The sequence below is a fragment of the Anser cygnoides genome, chromosome Z (genome assembly GCF_040182565.1).
Source record: "Anser cygnoides isolate HZ-2024a breed goose chromosome Z, Taihu_goose_T2T_genome, whole genome shotgun sequence".
In the NCBI taxonomy this organism is placed as follows: domain Eukaryota; kingdom Metazoa; phylum Chordata; class Aves; order Anseriformes; family Anatidae; genus Anser; species Anser cygnoides.
The window spans coordinates 41,594,165-41,617,695 of record NC_089912.1 but is presented as its reverse complement, the minus strand read 5'-3'; the positions used below and the strand labels follow the sequence as shown (position 1 = coordinate 41,617,695).

Here is a 23,531-nt window from a genome sequence, read left to right as displayed (position 1 = left end):
TTTCAAAAATAGAGAAGGATGGGAAATTAATTTAGCAGAGATTATGATATAATAATGAGAGACACAGAGGCAATGACAGTGAATTTATGATTAGTAAGTGAAAATTAAACCATGAATGACCTACACTGCTGTCCTCAATAAATGAAATTATCAACATTGCTTTGCTTCATTGTATAGTTTATTTATATCAAATAAAATCTTACCTTCTGTGCCTTTTGCCTTTTTATTAGATTTTTTTCGAGGGACAGCTCTGTTTAATAAAATAAAGAGTGTTTGATTACTCTGCCGGCTTCCAGTCAAAATGCTAGTCATTACTTTTACACAAGGGTAGACTTGCATCATGTTAACATTTGTTATGGTTAACTAAAGATGGAAAAAGTGTCGTAAACTTCGAGGTCATGCAGCTGCACAAACCATTATACAAGTGTAAGCTTTTACTCGGAAGGTTGTGCACTTTTGTCTTTAGCCCTGTATTTTACCCAATAACTGTTTAATGTAAAACACAAAAATAGGCTTGAATGGAAGACAAGACACCCTCTTACAAAACAGATATCCTGCTGGTAAACAGGCAGGCAGCTTGGGAAAGTTCGAGTAAGACTGTAGGGGGCCTTTGGGATTTAAGCAGCACCTGAGCAAGGGTTTTCAGGTTCTTTCTTTTGAACGTAGACACTAACGCTCAGCCTGACTTCCCTTCTCAGTAATGCTGACTCTGCACTATGCTGTGCAAAGGTTATTAAGCTAATGCCACAAGACATAATGTCTCCATACTTCTGTACAATTTTGAGTATATGTACTAGGTCACTTCTGGCAGCCTCAGCATCTCTAACCCTGTGTAGTCTGCAAACATACACAGCTCAAAATCTTTATGGAATTTTGCCTGCATTTCCTGAACAGCAAAAACTTAAAGACTTATCAAGATCTATTTTTTCAGAGATCTAACATCCTCACAGATAACACATGCCAAAATAGTTCCTTTTTTTTTCTTTTTTTTTTTTCTACCCACTGAAGGTTTTTCACAAGTTTTTATAGATCTTGACTGCAAAACTGAGCATTTTCAACTGCATATTTGGCTGTGATTTAGTAATAAGATCCATGATGTCATTTCCTAGTGCCAAACATTAAAATAAATCCATCATTGGCACATAATGAACTAATTCACCTCTTCCCTTGAAAATTCTGATTCCAGCAGAACCTAACAGAACAAGCTGGCAGCAACAAACCCCTACTCAGAGAAGACGAATCTGTCTTCCCAACACCTTCTGACTCACTCCATCTTCACAAGGAGATCTCTTTTGAGCTCTGCCAAGTGAAACAACATGTCTGTTGAATAGAGCGTCTATGAAATACGAAATTCTCCAGAATTTTCACAGTTATTCAGATCATTAAAAATAAAAATAAAATAAAATAATAAGGCTGCTTTATACGCAGCTACATCTCCTGCATCCCCTTTGAATATGACTGTGTCAACTTGCTACAGACAAGCAGAAGCATTCCAGGGATTTCTCAAATAATTCCAGATTTCCTACAAAATACATGGATATGAATCATGCTCATGGTCTACTTCGTTGACTGACTCCTTAAAATGGAGCTTGTGGAAAAACTCTCCCCATACTGAAACGTTACCTCTGGGACTACTCACCCATTCAACCTGGAGGCACTGGAGAGGGTCATATCTGCTACTTATAAAACTGGTCCCAACCCTGCCGGAGCAGTGCAATGGGAAATTCTTACTGTCCTTGAGAAGAGAGTTAGCCAGTTTCTCCATTGAAAAGGCAAATTTTCATATACAGTTGAAAGAATATCACAGGCTAAAAAAAAAGCCTGTGCGTCAAGCAGCCCCACTGAATGACACACATTTACCAGTTCTCTCCCTTTTGGTAAGATTGCTAAAGCTCAGTCTCCTGCAACGTCACCATAATAAAATATATCTCATAGTCATGCTTCTCACCTAAGCATACATCAAAATAGTCTCAGCAATGCTAACAGACTGATGAACTTTTCTCTTCTGATCCTCAGAAATAAAGAGGTTTCTACAGTGATCCTTCTAGAGATCACAATGCAACAATGAAATACGATGATCGTATGGTATTGGTGGCAAGCACGTTTTTCACTTACAGAGTAAATACAAGGACACATAAAATTCTTCCTCTGTTATTGTATGGGTTTCAGAGAATCATTATGGACACTTTTTACTTTCCAAAAAATTCAGTGTACAAGTTATTACCATCCTGTACTTCCATATCAATCAATGGCAGTGTCTTCTCAAGGCAAGCTCTACTTTTAAAGATTTATTTCATAAATAATCTGGTAAATAATACAATTAATTACATTTTAACAGCAAGGGCTGAATAATTTGGGCTAGTTTTAATAGAATAATACCATCCCCAAAGCATGTTTATTAAGGATATTGCCTTTTTTTTTTTCTTCTATTAAGTATTCAGACATTTCATATTGTCAGTGCAGATGGCAAATCAAGTTTTGAATTCAAACCGTTCAGCCTTCTTGATCTTCTGGCTTAGAAAAGAGAGGATACACACTGAATGCTTGAGAGGTCTCCAGATCATGAGTGAAACTCATTTCGGCACTGGGCAACCCATACACTTCAGGACTGCAGTTGCGTTTCTTTCTGACACATATGAAGCCGGGCAAGTAATATCATCACAGGCTGTTCCCCACAGCCTACATCAGAAGCTTTTGGCCCGTCAAATTATAAAATATTCTCTAGATCCTCATGCACGTATATTTATTCCTATCCTCCAGCATCTCCAGTGTTCCTGAACCTTTTCTTTCAGTTTGCTAGTGACAAGCTACTATTAACACTCATTGGCCAGAAGGAAAATATTAAATTATGCATAAGTTTACTTACATTCTTTGTTTACTTTACATTTGGAGATCAGAGAGTGAATAGGAGGTTTTTGTGATGATTCACTCCACTAAACTTTGCTTTTGTGTACTCACTGTAAAGTTTCAAAATGAGCTGACCTGTCTACAAAGCATAATGAAACCCACACTTTTAGGGGACAGCAAATAATTTTCTTGTGTCAGTTGAGAAGGGTTTCCTGAAAGCAAGACTTTTCAGTCTCTTTAGCCCAAATTTGAGCGCCTGTGTTAGGATCTCATCAGGTCAAACTGGTCTCCAAGCTTGAGACCAAATTAAGACAACCACTGATGTTCATGTTTGTTGGATGATGAGAATTACTGCAGCTCAAATAGACCAGATAAAATAAGTAACTGTTTCAGGGAAAAACAGGTTAAATTAGATCGCAACACTGATGTGAGATGTGAGAGTAAAACTCTCCAAAAAGTAGGAGAACGTTCATATTTAGCAATTGTATTAATAGCTAATTCTTACAAGTGCTGATCTGCTAGCAATAGTCACTGAATCTACATAACATTTTATCCTAAGATTATACGTGTATTTTTATTTTACATCTGCTCTCAAAAGGTAACTTCACACAGGAGTTATCTTTGGAAACTCAGAAGTTGAAATGTTAGATGTGCCTAGCTAAGATAGAACACAGCATCTCAAGTTCACTTTTCTCTTCTCTGATGTATTTTAATACACCTTTTTACTATTTTAAGATGTGCAACCAAGGAAAGATTACCAAGCAAGGTATAATTTTTCCCTGCCTCTACTGGCTTTCCAAATATGGCTCCACAGACGATTTTCTTTACAGGCTTCCACATATGTTTTTGAAGATTTCAGAAACTACTTTCAGAGGATTCTCTCTTAATGTGAACCAAAATAAGGACAAAGCAGGACAGTGGCGTTGGCCATTAGCTGCAGAAGCTAAGAAGACAAAGCTTAGCCGCAGCAGGGTGCACCCATCACTCAGAACTGTGTTGGAAAAAGTTTCGGTTGTAGCATCAGGCAGCATACCGTGGTGGCAATTCTGCTAACTCTTTTTCCTAAACAATGTGTGGCCTTGAGGGAAACAAAACAAAACCAAAAAAAAAAAAAAAAAAGGTCAAGAACTTGACCTATGAAAGCCATAAAGACAACAACAATAATAACAAAAGCAACAAGAACAATAAAACCAAAACCAACAGAAATACCCTCTGAGGCCATGTCTGCTTCCCAGGCTTTTAAATTTAGTTTCCCGCATACCTGCTTTTAGACCACCTCCTCCACATTTTCTTACTCAGCCTTGATTTTCTTTCCTTTTAAAATGCTTTTAATATTTATAACTTATATATCACCACTGCCAGAGGCATCTGGGAGATCCTTGCTGCCACCACACCGTTCACTCTGCCTGTCTGTAAAGCCCTTTTCCTCTGCCCTGTGTGTATGTGCTCTTTCCTTAGATGATAAACCGTTCCAGGATGTGCCTTCCTCTGTGTACAGCTCTTACGTGAAATGTTTTTTTTAGCCATTACTGTCACAAACATAATAATTAATAGCGTAAGGAAAGCCAAATGTTGAAAGGAGTTTGTAAGGAACCAGTAACCAGTTTCAAACTCTGCCTGCAACTGGGCACACCCTCAATCAAATGCATCTTCAACTTCAATCTTCACATGTAATATTCAACAAACATTAAGAACTTAATTTGCAAGAAGTGCCACACTGATATGCAGTGTTGATTTCTGTGGATCAACAGAGGTCATTTTATCAGACTGTCACTGTTCTTGAATATCACAATGTTGTAGTGTAATCAAAAAAGAGAAACTATACACAAGCTTTATTCCTTTTAGACTCCACAGGGCGGAGAAAATACCGGTTACCAAAAGGATCACAGGCAGAGCATTTAGTATATTAACTACATTAGTTAAAGGCAATACTCTTCACTCCAGAATGCAACCCTCACTACTTTTATTCTTTTATTCTTGGTGGTCAACATCTTATGATCAGTTGAAGGGTGATCTGGAATTATAGTTGGTGAACTGCAGTCTAGATTCAACTTGTTAGACTGAGTTCTGCCTCTTCTCTGTGTTTCAAGTGCTTCTTCATCACTGCAATAATATGCCATCTTTATTATAGTGAAATTGCCCCAAATAATTGATACGATACTGGTGCCATGTTTGACACCAAAACAAAGTTAATCTGGCACAAGTGACAAAATATTTTTTAAAGTATTTAGCAGTTATTTTCACTATTTTGGACATGTAGAACCCTCATCTTAAGCCTGATTATGACGGGCATAAAATATTACTACTACTGAAATACTGCCCAAGTAACTTGTTATAAAAATAATCCTTTATGAAATCTTTAGTTTTCTTATTGTGTGAAAGTTACAGTAGGATTTTTACACTAAGCTTTTGTTTTCAATGGCAAATAAACGTCACTGTTGGAATCACAAGCAAGTACCTACTTTGTTCATGCTTCAGTCCAAATAAAGGAAACCTCCAATGTTTGTTTACATCAAACTATCCACTCTTGTCTTGACAATAGCATCTGAGTGTTTTATTGCAGATGGGAGGGGTGTAGGCATTTGGACAGTAACAGGAAATGCAATTTGTCAGATAGTTTCTTGTCTTTCAAGAAATAAATAGGTTTGTGGTAAATATGGAGCGAGAGAGTTTGGTTCATTCATGCTCGCTCGTGACATGGTCCTGCTCTAGATTTTTTTTTTTTAGGCTACAGCAATGCATTCTCTCAGTCACTGGAAAAGGCTTCCATGCACGTATGCAGCTGATTTCAAGAGCTCTGTACAACACTGTTGCCTTAGTAGAAATGTTGACTGTGCACCAAAAAAAAAAAAAAAAAAAAAAAAAGCTGTTGTAATGCAGCTTTTGCTTAAACTACTGCAGTACTGACCAGGGAAAAAAAAAATAAAAAAAATAAAAAAATAAAAAAGTGTTCCTTCACTAGTGTTTGCAAAATAACGTGTGTTTTCATGGTCATTCATTCTTGTTTGTATTTATAAAATCTCCTCAAACTGAAGTCTTGCTAACTGCAGTTCCACGTGGATTCAAAGCATATATTAATCCTATCTATCTGAAGTGGCACATGATTTCAGTCTCAAACTTTCCTTGATTACTGCAGGTAGTCCTAGCCAAAAATTCCATCCTAAGCATGAGTGGTGTGCCTGTGATCCTCAAAGAGAGGGTTGTGACTGGGTCAGAGATATTTTTTAAGATCTGTCTATGTACAGCATTACTAGATGGACGAGGGAAGTGGTTGTCCTCCTCTACTCTGCACTGGTGAGGCCTCAAGTACTGTGTGCGATTTCGGGTGCTACAACAGAAGCACATAAAACTATTAGTGTTCAAAGGAGGGCTACAAAGATGGTGAAGGGTCTAGAGGAGATGACATATGAGGAGCAGCTGAGGTCCCTTGGTGAGGCCTCATGGCGGCCTGCAGCTCCCTCACGAGGGGAGCGGAGGGGCAGGCGCTGAGCTCTGCTCTCTGGGGACAGCGACAGGACCCGAGGGGACGGCATGGAGCTGGGACAGGGGAGGGTCAGGCTGGGGGTTAGGGAAAGGTTCTGCACCCAGAGGGTGGTCGGGTACTGGGACAGGCTCCCCAGGGCAGTGGTCACAGCACCGAGCCTGATGGAGTTAAAGAAGCATTTGGACAATGCTCGCAGACACGGGGTTTGATTTTTGAGTGATCCTGCGTGGAGCCAGGAGCTGGACTTGATGGTCCTTCTGAGTCCCTTCTAACTCGGGATGTTCTATGATTCTATGATCTTCCTATCATTGCTAGTGTGTTCCAATTATTTTGGGCAGAATGAGATTTCTGGCACCTTTGACACTTTAAAAGCCTTCAATCAGGCCTTCTCTGAGTAAGCTTGCGTGGCTAGGTCCACAATGGCAATTTGGCATCAAAATTCCATATAGACACCTGAGTCTAATTTTGGGGAGCTTTTGAAACCTTAAATTCTCTGTTCAACTGTGATTTGAGCTCCTAGCTACCTACATTTCTGCAAGTCAGTCTTTAAGACAACTTTGAGGAGGTTTACACTGCAACTGATTCAAAGGTTCTTAACCCTGAAACACACAAGCCAGGTCTGGAACCAGCACTTCACAGTTGCGTGGTAGAGCCTGGGCTATTTAAACATGGCATTTAGCCCTGGCATTAAAACACTGCAAGCCAGATACATTGCTCTCAGGGTCCAAGCTTCAGTGCTGTGTTGCCCATGTAGATATTCCTAAAAATGATCCTTAGCCTTCTCCTCAGAAAGATTCTCTAACTACTTTCCCAGTTTCCCTAAGTACTCTACCTTGTCCACTGGGGACATCAAATCTGCACAAAAAATGATCTTTACATTTATTTCCCTAGAATCCAAGGATAATGTGGAGAGGCAAATCTGTTTGCAAATTTCCCTGATTAGCAAGGATCTGACTCCAGGTCTCCAACCTCCCTAGAAAATGCACTAGAAAATACAATGGGGCATTCTGGGAGAGACTCTCACATTTTCCCCTGTCAGTGTTTTTCCACTTTGCATAAATAATTAAATGTTCATGGAGCTAAAGAGGAGGAGAAACTGACTGTGCAAAGCTGTGGTTATGGCACTTACATTGCAAAGTCAGGTTTAAGTTCCTATTCTAATGAATATTTAATTATTCGTTTGACACCAGACAAGCTAGGGAGGCATTTCCGTTCCCTCCTCCCCTACGCTAGCGTCACTGAGGAGCTTTGGCACCTGCAGTCTGAGAACACGTTAAGTGGTAGACTCACAAAACTAAACATTGCAAAGCTGAAACAGGTATTTCAAACATCTTCCATGGTCTTGGTTTTAAGAGGCAGCGGCCTGCCTACCGTTCCCAGACTGTCAGGATGACTCGGTGCTTGTAACTACTGGATATTTTTAGTGGCTGTTCCTTTTCCTGACAGAATTTTCAGCGGCTGTTCCTTCTGCTGATAGTATTGTCATAATAATCTGCCTGCTGGAAGCGTCCTTGGCTTCTTCATGAGCCAGCTGATGGCTCCAGCACGCGGCGTGCTCTGACAGAGAAGCAGGGCGATCGTGCCAGCAGTTAATCAGCGGTGAATTTCTCCAAGAGCTTAAACCATTCACTGCCAAACTAAATGCTGGAATGAAATACCTCATTAAATACGGGATGGGAAAATAAATACTTTTACGTGTACACCTTGCTGAGGTATACATAAACCCCCCGTTAAGGGCGGGGGGGGGTGGGGTTCTTAGGGGCGGGGCGTGGTTGCTAGGGGGCGGGGCGTGGTTGCTAGGGGCGGGGCCGCGTCGCTGGGGGCGGGGCGAGTGACGTCATCGGACGGCGCCGCGGCCGGGGCGGCGGGGTGTCGGCGCGAGCGTGGCAGGTAAAGCGGCGGCCGTTAGTGGTGACCGTTAGCGGCCGTTAGTGACCGTTAGTGCCGCCCGCACCCCCCCACAACCCCCCTTCGGGCCCGAGCCCGAGCCCCTGTCGTAGGACTGTGGTCCGAAGCATAACGTCCTGAAGGAACTGTGCCCGCAGGGGTGATTAACAAGCTGCTGTGGTCGTGGGCCTCTTGTGGCGGTCGGAAGCATCCGGATAACGCCCGTGCCGTAGCCAGGGGCGGCTGGAAGTTCAGCCGGCGTAGCGTCACGCTAGGTGCTTTGCGCAGGGTGAAGCTGAGGGGTTGCCGGTGTCGGCACGGGAAGGGGAAGGTTGATTTGTCCGCCCTTGAGAAAATGGTTCTTTCACCTTGGAGGTGGTGGTTGTAAGCGGCAGCTGTGGTGTGTTAAAAACAGTCGTATCAACGGAGATTCCATTCGGTCACATCCCATATAGGCATGTCCTGTCACCCACGTGCACCGTTTTGTGAAGATCAGATCCCCCTCCTTCTGTCTACAGAATGGAAAAAACACCCGGTGTAATTGTGCACCTCTGTAGTGCTCTTCAGCATCTCCACAGAGCCGTTGAGGCTGAAAGGGACCTCTAAACATGATCAGGAACGGTGCCCCAGCTCAGGCACAGCACGTTGCTGCCCTTGAAATGATTTTGTGAAATTAAAAATTGAGAACTTTACCCTTGCACCAATGGGTTTTCTATAAACTTGCAGATTTAGGGGTAGGTACTTGTAGAAAGTTTAGCTGCGTGTATTTGGGCTTTGGTTAACGATTTGCGTGTTTGGTTACTACTGTAGTTCATGGAACCACAAATGGATGAAGAATCAGAGTTCATGGGGAATTTCAGGATGTTCTTTGTAGCACATTTACCGTAAATAAGCTCTGCTTCTTTCACAAGCTTTGATTAATTATGTGGCTTTTTGTGGGAGTCGGTATTTTTGGGGAGGAAGGGAACCTCGACTTTTTTGGGGGTTTCACCTCCTATTTGAGCTGAAGGAAGGGAGGAGTTATTTTCTTGTAACTTCAGCTTGTGGGAAGCAACTTCCACAGCTGCTAACTTGTGGTAGGTGAAGAAGGTCCTTCGTTATGCTCGTTACTGCTGGGGTTCGCAGGCTGGAAAGGAGGCTACTGGAAGGGCATCAATTGCTTTGGCAAGAGATGTTATTAAATGAATTAAATTTTCACTTTAAAGCCTCATTTGGACCCCTGCCGGTTTTCTTGTGACACACAGTGAAATCTACAAGCTCCTTTCTATAGGTTCATTGACGGTCCTTTAAACAGTAGCAAAGGCTTCTGTTAGTTTGTTTCAGTCTTGCTTTCCCCTGTGGAAGTGCACTTGCCTGCCTTAAAAAGGCTCAGTTGTGTTAAGCGCTTGGAACAAAAATAAGTTCAAAATTACTGAGAATTATGATTAAATATTATTTGACATTCAGAGCGTAAAATTACTGTTGATGCTGGTGTTCAGAGCTGACTTCTTGGTAAGATCTTTAAGTCTTACATTATATGAAAAATGTATAAAACTGTATTTGGAAGAAGGCAGTTTAAAAGAGAAATAGTTATAAACATAATTATTAAAGAGATTGTTTATCCAAAGACTTTTTTTTCTTCATTTTTTGATTTCTTTAAATGCTAAGTGGAGATAATTGTAGGTTATAATTATAACACCTGCATTTGAAAGCAATTGAGTTAGCTTTTATGTATGGATGAAGCACATCGTGCTTAATTGAAAGTGAAGGGAACCCAAACATGGCTTTGTTTTGCAGTGTATTTTATGTGGAGTTGTTTTATATAAATATATAGCTCTTGGATACTGGCCGGTGGCTGGTCGGGAAAGTCTGGGGTGGTGAAATACTTTTTCATCTTTTAAAGAGTATAATGAATACATAATACAAACAAGTTGTCTGTGCTCAGAGATCCCTGTTTGCTGCCCAGAATATTAGCTTAAGTTACCCATTATCCTACGTGTGCCAGGCTATGGGCTGGAGTGACTGGCCGTGGGGGTGCTCGTCTCTGTTGACAGTTGTTCGGAGGAGGTGATTCTGGTGGAACAGGCTGCTGGGAGAAGTCTCTTCAGACAGACTTAGCGTGAGTTGGTAGGGTTTGTCTGACAGCCCTTAGCTTTCTAGGCATCTCAGTTTTTATACATTTCTATTTAATTGCTGTAGTTGGCTATCATTTCAGGGAATGAGTTTGTGTACTGCACTAAAAAACAGAAAGCCTGGGGTAGAAATGGCCTCTGTCTTGGGGATCAATGTCTACTGTTTGTGTCGGCATTTGTGTACAAACAACTTAGTGCAGCTGATTTTGCCCGATTAAAGATACTTTTTTATTTTTTATTTTTAAAGACATTAACCAATTGGAATTTTATGAATGGCTTTAAGTTGGATATTTTCCAGTGGTTGGCAGACACCAAGGACAGAGTTGTAACTCCATGGTTTTTTTTAGAGATTACTTCTCTTGATCTTCTCTCATACAAACCTTTCCTTGATTAATTTCTGTTCTCTCAGATTTTAGAAATGCATGAAAGGAAACAGCTACAGGTTGTGCTCTGAAATAAGAAGCATCTCACATACATTCACAAAAGAGAGTATGCATTTGGCATGTCATATGCTTTGCTATGAAGACTTAGGAAATCGCCTTGTGCACTTCTCTTTTGGTGTGTTAACAATGTGAGATAGCCCGCTACTGCCGGGTCTGGTGGACAGAGTGCAAATCAATGTGAGTCCGTGCCGGAGAGGGAGCAGGGGGGAGTGCATTCTGCATGGTGTGCTTCTGTCTTGTACCACGGTATTGTGGGGTCATCTCTAACGAACACGTACATTCTTTGTCAATTTTTTCAAGGTTTTCTTTTCCCTTTTTCTTTTTTCCTCTTCATTTTTTTTCTTCTTCTTTCTCCATTTACTTTTTTTTTTTTCCCTCTTTGGGTTTTTCTTTTCTTTTTCCTTTTTCTTTCTTCTCTGTGTTTCTTGCCACACACATTTTCTGCTGTAGATATTTTGATATTTTTAGGAAGTTTATTTTCTGATCTTGTCTACTTTACAACCATGTTTTTTTTTTCTTAGGTTTGTTTTCATAGGCTTATGAGTCTAACTCAAGCTGATGCTTTCTGTAATAGGTGGAAAGGCAATATTATACAAGTACCATTCCGTGAAGAATCTCTTCTTCCCTGTTTGCCATTCTTTGTGCGTTTTATGCAACTCTGTTATGCACAGGTGATCAAGAGTGAATGTATTCATGTTGGCCACCATCTGCTATTGTTGTTGTTCTTTCTTTTGCAAACATCTACCTTTTAAAATATTAAAACATAACCAATCTATTAGCTTGCCTTATATATTTTTTTTATGACTTAGGAAGTACGTTCAGTAAGCATGATGCATTGACTATGAGGTATATTTTTAAAATGTACTAGTAATGTGTTATATGTCTTAGTGCATAGAAACATGAAATAACACAGTGTTTATGAAATGGTCATCAGTATTTTATAGTAGCAGTATAGTTCCTGATTTGTTTTGATGCTTAAAATTCAGCTAGTGAACCTGCCCTTCTAGAGTGCATTACTTTAAAAAAAAAAAAAAAAAGCCAGATATTCATATTATGTACAGAATATAAATAAAATATTACAGAAGACAGTGCTTTATAAAAGAAGTGTCTCAAAAAGCCCAACATATCAGAATGGCTCTAGTGCCTTCTGTATCATGCCAGGATCTGGATATATGTATAAAGTAGTGAGAAATTCGTCATGTCAGGTTCAGTGAATCCCAACTCAGACCAGCATCTTCAGGAAGAGCAGTAAAAGGTCTACTATTTGCATGGAAAACCGAAGCTTGGAAATGCATAGAGAAATTCTGAAAGATACAGCAAGGATATTGCTTCAGCAGTCGAAAAAGAGTGCTGCTTGTAGTACATGAACACCATGATTAGAGTTTATTCTGTTAACTTGCTAAAGAAAAATGAGAGGAAATGCAGAATGAATTCAGCCTGTAGAGTGTATGTTAGGTTATAACACACTCATGTAGAGTTCAGTTGCAAGAGTGTATTACGTAGCTGGGTCACAAAATGTAATGGGATAGTTCAGCTGGAAGGGACCTACAAAGATCATTGAAAAACAAAAAGGAATGGTACCTGCATGCTTTGATGTTGGTATAGCAGAATGCATACAAATGCTTTTGATTGCCTGCAAAATATTTTAGAAGTATTTAAACCATTCTAGTAACAACAAAACATGCATTGTATCAGTGTGTGAAAAATGCATGGTGTATGAATATATAGGCAAGACTTTCCCATCTCTGCATTGTTAGCATAGTCAGTTCTTTTTTTTGAAAAAACCAAAAGCTCCATTTCTCTTTGTATCTTTCAGACTCCTTCGCCCCATGGAAGTGAGGAGAATATTGAACGACAAATGTTAGCCAAAATGAGTTCCATGATCATACACTGTTGGGCAATCAAGATTGTTACACTTCATCAGAATCTGTATTGAGTTAATCAGAAAAAAAAAGCAGAGGAGAATGCTGTTTATGTATACCTAGTCTTGACTTTCAAATTTGCATAACATTGCAGCTCATACTGATTCAGCTTGGAATTTCGATAAGCTGTATTTTAGTACTTGCAGTTGAAAACATACTGCCTGAATAATTGTACTATGATTTTTGTGCATCTTTGGGAAGACTTGATTACAGAAAAAATAGAAGACTCATTTGGTCTCCACTGAAATCAAATGGTGAATTAAATAATGATTTACTGCCTATTTTGTTAAATTCTCTAAATTGTTATGTATCTAAGACACCACAGTTCAAACGAAGAGGGGAGCATAGAGTTTAGAGGATGTTTGACTGTTGTACAAGTATTATTTATTATTATTATTATTATTTTTTACTTTATTCTCACCTATCTCTGGTACCTGCCAATACATCTTTTTGCTTAGTTGAGTGCACACATACCTCATGTGGCTGATGTTGTCATGTTGGACCAAGGAAGGGAAGTCCATGTGTAGATATTAAACTTCAACTATAATATCAGTATGTTTTTTAAAATATTGTTGAAATAGCAGTACTGATTCAAACATTATAGATGACTAGCACTTAAATAAATTTGGAGCTCTCTCTCCTTATATATATGTATATCTTTTTGTCTTGTTCAGTTTGAGGTTTTTACGGTGGCCCTTTTAAGAAATTAAAAAATATATATATTTATCTGATAATACATGCTGTTTACCTTCCTGTTTTGCTGAAATGTATTCTTTTATCAATTTTTGCTTGTCTTTTTTGTTTCCCCACTTTGTTTGACCTCTGTTTTGCTTTTATGTGATTCCTTTGTCATCTTCTAACTCATTGCTACAGAAGTAGGGTGTATAGTCATTAACTGCCTTGATCTTTTACTTTTTTTCTTGATACTAAAAAGGCTCTCTCTTTGGACCAGACAGTTCATTCCTGTCTTCTTCTTGGAGAAAATTGAGACATTTTCCTAAGATGTTTCAGATCCAGTATTTGATAAGCCAAGCACAGCCCTATGGAGTATTCATCTTGTCTGGAACATAGCCATTTATCCATGCATTTTAATTTCATAAAATTGGCAGACCGGTTGAAGCCAATGGATCAGTTCATCTCATGTCAGGTTACATTCTTGTGTAAAATAGCTTTGGGCCCAAGTTAAACATCTAAATAATCTTTCCAGCTCAGGTAACTATCACATATATGCCTGAAAATATTTCTCCTGTATTGTTCTAAATTCTGGGCAGCCTTACACAGTTTTTCTGTATTGCAAATGCTGTATGCTTTCAAAAAATGCATTATTTTATCATTTAATTTTTGTTAATAAAATAGGTGTAAATAAAACAGGATTAAAAAAGCACAACTGTATCACAGCTATATTAATTTTTGCCTTTTTTTTTTTTTGGATCTGGGAAATACATTTTATTAGCAAAACAAAACTTCTGTCAGTTTTGTTTGGATGTGAGTCTGAAGTGGCAAGATTAGTTCAAAAGGAGTGGAGGTTCTTTGTATTTAGTAATCACTTGTCATTTAATTTTGAAGAGAGGACCTTACTGCATGTGTACCCAACTGGTTTAATGCATAATGTGGTAATGTTACCCAGAGACACGAGGGTATGCTGAGTTCTGTAGCATATAAACAGGAAAAACTTTTTTTGGTTAGGGTTAATTAATCCTGACAGGAAAAAAAAAAAAGTACACCTAAAATGAATGTGGTGCTACGTATATTTTTTTACAAATGTTTTGTATTAATATTTTAACATATATGTCAGAGAACTAGTCTTACCTTGAAATGGTAAGCCTTTCGTCTTAGTTCAGTGAATATTGTGAATTTCTTTGACTGAAGGTTAGCATTGTCGTCTAAGTTGGAGTTAAGAAAAATAAAAAGCACCCTACCATCATTTCTTTCTTTCTGAAGTGTTTTATGTACAAAAGGTTTTCACAGGATTGCAGAATGGTTGAGCCCACCTGGCCCAACCCCCTGCCTAAGCAGGGCCACCCAGAGCAGGCTGCCCTGGGCCACGTCCAGGGGCTTTTGCAGATCTCCAAGGAGGAGCCTGCACTGCTGATCTGGGCAGCCTGTGCCTGTGCTCCGTCACCTGCACGGTAAGGACGTGCCTCCTGATGATCCAGAGGAACCTCCTGTTCCAGCTGGTGCCCTGTGCCTCTTATCCCTATAAATACAAAAGCTCCCATAGTCCCAGGTAATCTTCCCTAACATGCCCCATCCCTGGAGGTGTTCAAGGCCAGGCTGGATGGGGCTTTGGGCAACCTGGTCTGGTGGGAGGTGTCCCTGCCCATGGCAGGGGGTTGGAATGAGATGATCTTTAAGGTCCTTTCCAACCCCAAACCCACTATGATTCTATAAACTGTGTCATCCCAAGGCCAAGCAAACTTTGTGGCATCAGCCTCTCCTCCTACATTGGTATGTTTCAGCCCCATACCCGTGTTAGTGGCCCTCTGCTAGGCCTTTTTGAAGGAAAATTGTTCCAGCTTTAGTATGGAATGAACACTGAGACTCAGAGACTTTAGTTAGAGAGAAGCACCACTTCTAGCAATAAAGCACCACGTCTAGCAATAAAAGTATTTATTGTCTTTCCTGCTGGGGCTCCACTACCCCTGTGGATCTGTTGAATGACCAGTTATGCAAATGGTCTGAATTTATTACAGGCAAAATTAACTATTTGACTGAGAGCATGAACTCAACTTCCAGTTAATAATCTGACTATTCTGAACTGGTGTATTGAGCGATTGGGAGCATGTGTGGAGAGTGGAAGAGTGACCTCGCAGTGCAGGTGGGAGTTAGAAGGTGAGAAGCAAATGAGCGCTTCCACAGTATACTTCTTTATCCAGGAAACACAACCCTAGTAAAGCTTGAAGGACAAAAAATTGTTTGCAGGAAAGAAGATTTGATTAAATGTTATGAAAAACTGATCAAGCTAACTAGCAAAACTGAACAATTCCCTTCTGCAGAAATATTTATAAACAGAATAGAGAAATATTTCATACGCATCTGTCTTATCTCAATGGAAAGAGCTAGATTCTTCCAGTGAGGACTCCTCCTGGCAATGTATTTAATCTACCAGATATGTGAAATATATATGCATTAATGGGGGCACAAAAAAGATATACCAAAGCAAAAACAAAAAAAACACAGAGCAAACAAAAGCAAAAGATAAAATTGGAGAATATTTTTAATAAATCTAGAGTTTGGATGACAGGGAGTAGGAAAGGCCAAATGTGATAGAAGTAGAACACAGCTGTCTGCTGAAAATACATTTTGATGTGGATGAAGGGTAACCTGCTAAAATCGTGCTTCACATGTGCGGGGTACATTTTAGATAGCTCCCTGCATGTATTGAAAGTTCTTGCTTGTAATGAGTATTAGGTGTATACTTAGAGCAGTGCAAGGTATCAGTCATGTTATAAACTCTGTAAATATTTTGAGCAAGGCAAGCTAGGCAGGTGTGCATAGTTAACTTGGTCAAACACAAAAGGGAGGTGACAACAGCCAGCTCCCTTGCCTTAGAATTATTGTGGATCCCCAGAGTGTGATGTAGCAGGAGTATTTGGCTAATATCTAGCCTTATTGGGAACAGCTAAATGTTTCCATATACAGAACTATGCCTTACGCCCCTATTTTTCTTTAAAAATAGATTTCAAAGAACATTTTTGAATGCTTATTTGCTTGCCCAAGAAGTAGGGAATTCTTTGGTAATATGAATATGTTAACCACATACTGCTTTGCAAATATATTGTGGTAGCTTCTGATAAAATGATTAAATTATTACTCAAAAAGAGGTGTTTGTTTGTTTGTTTTTTAAGCCTGAGATGCATGTTTATATCCTCTGAAATTTCCAGTTTATTGGAGTTTTAATTTTATTGAAGTTTTAATTTTATTGAAGTTTTAGTGTTCAGAGGTGTAAGCAATTGAAGAAACTAGCAGGGATGTAGGAAATGCCTCGTTACCATAATATAGTGTTGTACATGTCTGTTTCTTTACAGAATGATTGTGCTCTATGGAGTTCGAAATAATCATATGTTTTAGTGACTTTTTTTCTTCCAAAATCTTAACTTGGTTATGGTGTTAGGAAATGTTTTTATCAATTTTGGCTCATTATGCTCTTTTATACAATTTTGTACTGTTGCCGAGAGTTAGGCTTCTGCTGTTTTGCAGTAGAAGAAAGTGCATGGTTCCATTAAGTGGCCTCAGTGAGGAATTAGTGTGTACTTCTCAGCAAGAGGCTTTACCTCTGTAGTTCCCACACACATTTTCCCAGTGAGGTTTTGAACTTCTAGAAGAGTTTTTCATTACAAGAGTGATAAGGAAAAATATGGCAATAACAGATGCAGAGCTTCTGCCTCCAGAGAATGCTAGTATATAGTGCAGATAAAAAAGCGAGCAGAGGTCTTAAATAATAAATGAGCAGAGCAATTACACTAATAGCAGCTTCTTTTCAGTTTGTGTTAAAAGTGGAATGCTTTTTGGAATGCTCTGTGTGGACAGTTGCTGCTGGCGGAAGGGTGGTGAACTGTGCAACCCACCCACAAAAGCAATCCTTTTGTGGATGAGCTCCTCACTAAGCTAAGAACTGTCCAGTGCCCGGCTGTTACAGGACAATTTCTTTACAGTAACAGTATGTGCAGTATCTCTGATGCTTACTTAGAGTGGACTTCAAGGTTCTTTCACTGCTTTTGAGAATTTACTTTTGGATACTTACTTGTATTATAAAAGTAGGTATGTGTAAGATACTCGAATTGAAATTCTACAGATATGGCCAAAACCAGTTTCAAGCCAACTTTTTAAAATGAAATTTTTGGAAATAGTTTTGTTCTTGTTGTTGTTGTTTGTTTGTTTTTGTTTGTTTTAATTTACTTTGTAGTATGCTTCTGATATTTCTTAATCAGTACAACTATACAGAAGTACAAAACTGCTTAAAACAGATGTGTTGTGTATGGCTATGAAACACTAGAGAACAGAGAACGGAAGTAATTGTGCTTACAATTTATATTCTTTTAACAGTGGATATTTTTGGTATATTATTTGATGAGCAGTAACTCTCTGGAAGCTCCAGGCATAGACAAGATAGTATGACAGTTGACAGTTTTTAAATGACAGTTCATTTTTCAAATGACAGTTCATTTTTCAAATGACAGTTTTTAAAAATCAGGTTGCTTGTGTACATTTTTTTTTCTCTTTTCTGAATTCAGTCTGTGTTTACAATTAGATATTGAAAATACAAATGATGAAGTTATGAGCAAATATATTCAGTTCAGCTAGATACAGGTACGCTGCAGAGTGTAGGCATCACTTCCATAGGCATCATGTAGCCAGGAATTCACACTAAGGGTGTGTGTGCCGAGACTGTCAAACAAGGTCATAGTCGTATGCTTCCTTCAACTTCGTCAGCATTCTTTTTAATGTCATTTTACATCTTTTGCTGCAGATTATGCCATCTGAAATCTGTATCTTTAGAAATTCTACAGTTGATTAGTGTAGTTCTCTGTACCTTCATAATGCCACGCCTACCTTTAAAAAGCTAAAATTGGTAGAATTATTGTAAAATTAATATTTAAATTAAACACACACACTGTTACCTTGTTTTAAAACCCAGTGCATAAGTTCAGTTTCTTTCCTGGTCAAGAGAGCTCTAAATAGGACCATCTCAAATTACGTGAGACACCAGCTCACTTAGTGGGTTGCAGTTTCCAGTATGAAGCTTTATTGGAGGAGTAAAATTATCATTCTTAACAGAAGTGCATTTTGCACAGAAGACAGCACCTTTTGCTAATTCAGTATCAATATGAAATTATCAATGTGCAGTGAAAAAATATAGCTAATTGAATAAGTCCCTAAAGCTTCTAGAGCAGAAGTTCTAGATCAGCTTCTTTGTTACACGGTTCCAACGAGCTGTAGACTCCTTAAAAAATATTTAAGGAAATAATTCTTCAGAGATTCAGAAGCCAAGACACATGAGAATAGCCCTTTAAATTTGCTTACTAGTGCTTGGAAATAGAAAGGCTATGTGCAATTTTTGAAAGCTGGGATGTCTAAAGTTAAGATGATTCGAGAAATAGACAAGATTAAATAGACAGTGTTACATCTGAATTAAAATTCCATGTCAAGTATACCCAGTAGCACTTGTTACTTATCTACAAGTGTGTTGCCCTTGCTCTGTTTATAAATGTGGTCAGGTGTATCATCTCCAATAAACAAAGAAATGCTGATCTGAAACTTTCAGTTGTAGAAAATTAATGTCCTCTCTGCAGGTCTTTTAGCATCATTAGAACAGCCTGCCTTTGTTTTCAAATGTCTCTGAAATCTCATGGATTTCATGTTTTTGTATTAACAGTTTTAAAGAGGATTTGTATTTACAGATTTTATTTCTTTTGTCATGCTTCAATTTATTATTATTATTTGGATTGAGTTCACCTATATGCTCCTATTTGGCACCTTTTAATCTACCCGGTTAATTAATTTTAAATAAATCTGGCTGTCCTCTAAATACAAACTAAATGTTTTTTTGTAGGCAGTGAACTGCAAATCTACTATTTATTTTAAGGTGTTCAGAGGTACTTCCTATCATGGGCCTGTGAATTTAATGCAAGTTAATGTAATTATCTTGGTACTTTTGAGGTAAGAAGTTGATCACGCTTTCCAGATGGAAAACAGAAAAACAGGGATATAAACATCTGTTATGAGTTCAGCACAGAAATTTATTGTTAGTATAGTACTTACGTTTTATAGGAAGTATCAATATTACACCTGTTTTTCAAATGAAAGAAATCTAAGTATTTGTGCAAAACAGAGGTTCTTGAATGCCAGTTCAGTATGGTTTTTTCTATAAAGTAACTTTATTTTGTTGGTTTACCACCAGGGCTTAGTTAACCTGTCAGAAGTCACAGGGTTTTGGTAATCATAAAACACCCAGATAACATCAAGTTTGATCCCTTGTGTCAGGCACAGACATCGTAGATGTATTCCTCACATCACAGCATTTAGAACCTTTGATTGCTCTGCCAATTTTTCCAATTAGGTTTTAAGGCAGGAAATGGTTTTAATGGCCATGTACTCTTTATAGATGTTTCTTGTTCAGAAAGCTGAGGTTTACTGAAACTTGTCACAGCTTTTCTTACTAGTCTTCCTAAGTGCTTTTTTTTTTTTTTTTCAACTGATACTTTTCCCCCATTCTCCAGACTTCTTTAAGTAGAAAGCAATTGCTGTTACAATGTTAGGTTATATACATTTCAGGGTACTTAATGCTTCACCATTCTCTGTTTTTGTTTATATATTTGTTTGCTCATTTTAAGTCAGACTGACAAAACAGATAAACATCCACACAGTTATCTGCAGATAAGTCATCTTTGCAAAGCTAATGAGACTCTGCAGGAGCTCATGAATCTGTTTCTCGATCCTGACAACGGTTGGATTCTAGAAGCATACCCAGACTTACACATCAGTGCAAGATGCAATGTGATTTCTTGCAAACGTGAAGTTTGAAGCACTAGAAATAGTAAACTGTTAAGATTAACAAGAAGATGATTAAGTTTGGGAAATCTCTTAAATAGAAAATTATCTACTGGAGGTAGTTCTAAAAATGCCATGAGTGTCTTTACCAGGTCATCTTCAAATATTCAGAATTTACTGGGATATTTGCAGGAGGAATGATATTAAAGTGAAGGAAAAAAAAAAAAAAGATTTTTCTCTGCTTGTCTTCAAAGACATCCCTGTTAGAGCTGTTTCTGAGTGGTGGAAAGCAGTCAAAGAAGGAAGATGTTTGCTGTGTTTTGTGTGCTTTGTGTGAAGCCTTGTGGTTTAACCCAGCAGGCAGCTCAGCACCACACAGCCATTCGCTCACACCCCCTCACCCCCCAGTGCGATGGGGGAGAGAATCGGGGGGGGGAGTAAAAGCTTGTGGGTTGAGATAGAGACAGTTTAATAAAAAAGAAAGAGAAATAATAATAATATGTACAAAACAAGTAATGCACAGTGCAGTCGCTCACCACCCGCTGACTGAGCAGCGGTCCCCCCGCCCCGGCCAGCCCCCCCATGGTAATTGCTCAGCACAATGCCATATGGTACGGAACATCCCTTTGGCCGTCCTGGTTCGGCCCCCTCCCAGCTCCTGCTACACCCATAGCCTCCTCACTGGCAGGGCGGCGTGGGGAGCTGAAAAGTCCTTGGCTTAGTATAGGCACTGCTCTGCAACAATTGAAACATCAGTGTGTTATCAACATTATTCTCATCCTAAATCCAAAACAAGGCACCATACCAGCTACTAGGGGGACAATTAACCCTATCCGAGCTGAAACCAGGACAGTGAAGCTAGTTCAGGGAACAGTTAGGTGGTTTCTTGTACTGAGTCTTTCGATTACTGATGCTAGCTTGACAGCATGCCCTGGATTCTTACAGAAGAATTAGCAAGTCTTGAGGGAGTCTAGGTTCTCCTCTGTGCTTACTTTGAGAACTCCACCAAAAAAAAAAAAAAAAAAGATTTAAAGATTTTGGACACTGTAGTCTGTGACGATACTGTGAAACTAAAATGACACAAGCTGATATCTGTTCACTGAAGACACTTAAAACCAGACTTGGCTGTATATCATCAAAGTGTCACTAATCTGGCAGAGAGAGAACTGCGAGTCTTAACATGAAATCGCTTCTTCCTTTCTCTGATTTCTAATTCTGCTCTACAAAGTAGTCAAAAAAGTACTGAAGTGAGATAAAAGTGTGTAATTTTAGCTCAGTGGCCATAGGAAAACAGAATGTATGACAGTTAAACTTCTATGATGAACTTTTGCCTGTTGTTGCAAAAAAATGTTGACGCATTTTAATATTTTCTTGCTTTTGTAGGTTTTTGCATATTTTTCAGTGAAAAGACCTTTTCTTTTCTGTAAGATGCTAAGGTTAATGCATGCAAGTGTTAATGGGTTTCCAGCTATTAAGATGTAATCATATATCTTAAGAATTTAACTATAAATTCGAAAAATCTTCATGAACAATCTCAAAGGAATGCTTAGAATGCCCTCACAGTAAATGGGCTTGTTTTCTTTTAATTTACCAGAATTGCTGATACAAGAGTGGTTGTAATGTGTATAGTTTATTAATCCATACTCTTGCCTTGTATATATTAGGTTATTACTTTCAAAATTTAAAATGTATGAAGGGATTTAGGCTCATATTTGTTGTGTAGAATCACAGTTGAAAAATGATCACTATCTTTTCAGCTAAGGCACTTAGCTGAAATAAATACAAAAATACTAAAAACAAACAATGCAGTAATAAATAAAGTTAGATGTTGCATAATAATGTATTTTTTCTTAAGTATTTTTTGGGGTGAAGAGAGTCGACAGAAGGACTTTATTAAAGTTTGTGTCAGTTTATAAAAGCTGACTAGAAATACATTAACTTGGGATCGTCTCTGAAAAATAAAGCCTTCTTGATGGCAAATTCTGAAGCAGCTAGCTTGGTCTCATTCCGTGGAACTATTTTTAATAAAAACAACTGAATTTTAAATAATTTTTCAAAATGCTTCTTTCAGAAACAGTTGTGAAATAATTATCTGATATGTTTTTGTTTTCCTTTGCAGAATGAGAGGAGTGGATGAACTGCAATTAATTTCTACAAAGTAATATTAATCAAAATGTTTTTGACACAGGAAGGCTGAGTATCCTTGCTCTTTGTGGAGGCATCATAAGTAAGAACTGGCCAAGGTTTTGTAAAACTGCCCAGTAGACCGGAACATGGAGACGCAGCTAGACCCCATGAAGGATGACCTGCCCTTAATGGCCAACACTAGCCACATGCTTGTAAAGCACTATGTATTGGACTTGGACGTAGATTTTAAAAGTCAAGTTATTGAAGGCTTCATAGTTCTGTTCTTGGAGACTGGGAGCAGGTACAGGAGAGCCAGCAGTACCGGTGAAGAAGGCTGCCAGTCACAGTTTGATGAAACCTGCAAAATTAGGGCATCAGAACAAGGCCACGTCCCTGTGTCAAATGCAAGTGTCTGTTCATCTAAAATGGAATATAATGATTTTGCTGTCTGTGGTAAAGGTGAAAAAGATACTTCTGATAAAAATGGTAACCATAGCAACGAGGAACAGGCTTCTGGGATTTCTAGTTCAAAGAACTGCTGTGACATAGAGAATCATGGGAACGAGGATTTTCTGCTGGTGTTGGACTGCTGTGATTTGTCTGTGCTAAAGGTTGAGGAGGTAGATGTTGCTGCTGTGTCAGGCATTGAAAAATTCACAAGGTCTGCCAAACTAACTGATGTTTCAAAGGAGCTGGCAAATCTCAGGAATCAGATTGTACATGAACTTGTGACTTTACCTTCGGATCGCTGGAAGGAACAGCTATACTATTACACTTGCTGCAGCCAGGCACCTGGCTGTGGAGAGCTTCTGTTTACTACTGGCACTTGGAGCTTGGAGATAAGGAAATCAGGAATTCAGACTCCAACAGACTTTCCTCACGCAATTAGGATACGGTACAAAACCAAACCGGAGGGAAGATCTGTTACGTGGACTACAGACCAGAGTGGCAGGTACGTGACTTAGCTGAAAGGCTTTGCACACATCAATTTTAAACCCAGATGCAAGAATGTGCAGTTGTGTAACGCTGAGCAGCTCTGTGAAGATGATGAGTGTTCTCTTCCATTGTATCTGTTTTGTCCTTGTTTTGAACCCTATTGCTGTCCTACAGGAGAACAGATAAACTGTGCTCAAGCACTTGCAGAGCTCAAGCCTGTCTAAATGATTGTGTTTTCTCAGAATGAGTGGGAGTAAATGATTGTTGTTGTATTGGAATAAGT

At 38.9% G+C, this 23,531-nt stretch overlaps 1 protein-coding gene across 18 annotated transcripts in view; it reads left to right on the top strand.

Annotated features, from left to right (window-relative positions):
- Positions 1–8,143: 8,143 nt before the first annotated feature.
- AOPEP (aminopeptidase O (putative)) overlaps positions 8,144–23,531 on the top strand; it is a 200,085-nt gene continuing 184,697 nt past the window's right edge. For 11 of the 18 annotated variants that reach the window (XR_010827953.1, XR_007169589.2, XR_007169591.2 and 8 more), the window contains exons 1-2: positions 8,144–8,221; positions 22,305–23,264. Coding sequence is in view for 7 of the 18 variants with exons in the window: in XM_048080492.2 (XP_047936449.1) it covers positions 22,459–23,264 (806 nt within the window). In the remaining 11 variants the exon portion in view is untranslated. The remainder of the gene's footprint in view (positions 8,222–22,304; positions 23,265–23,531) is intronic. The other 7 variants (XR_007169588.2, XR_010827952.1, XR_007169586.2 and 4 more) reach the window with 2 other exon arrangements.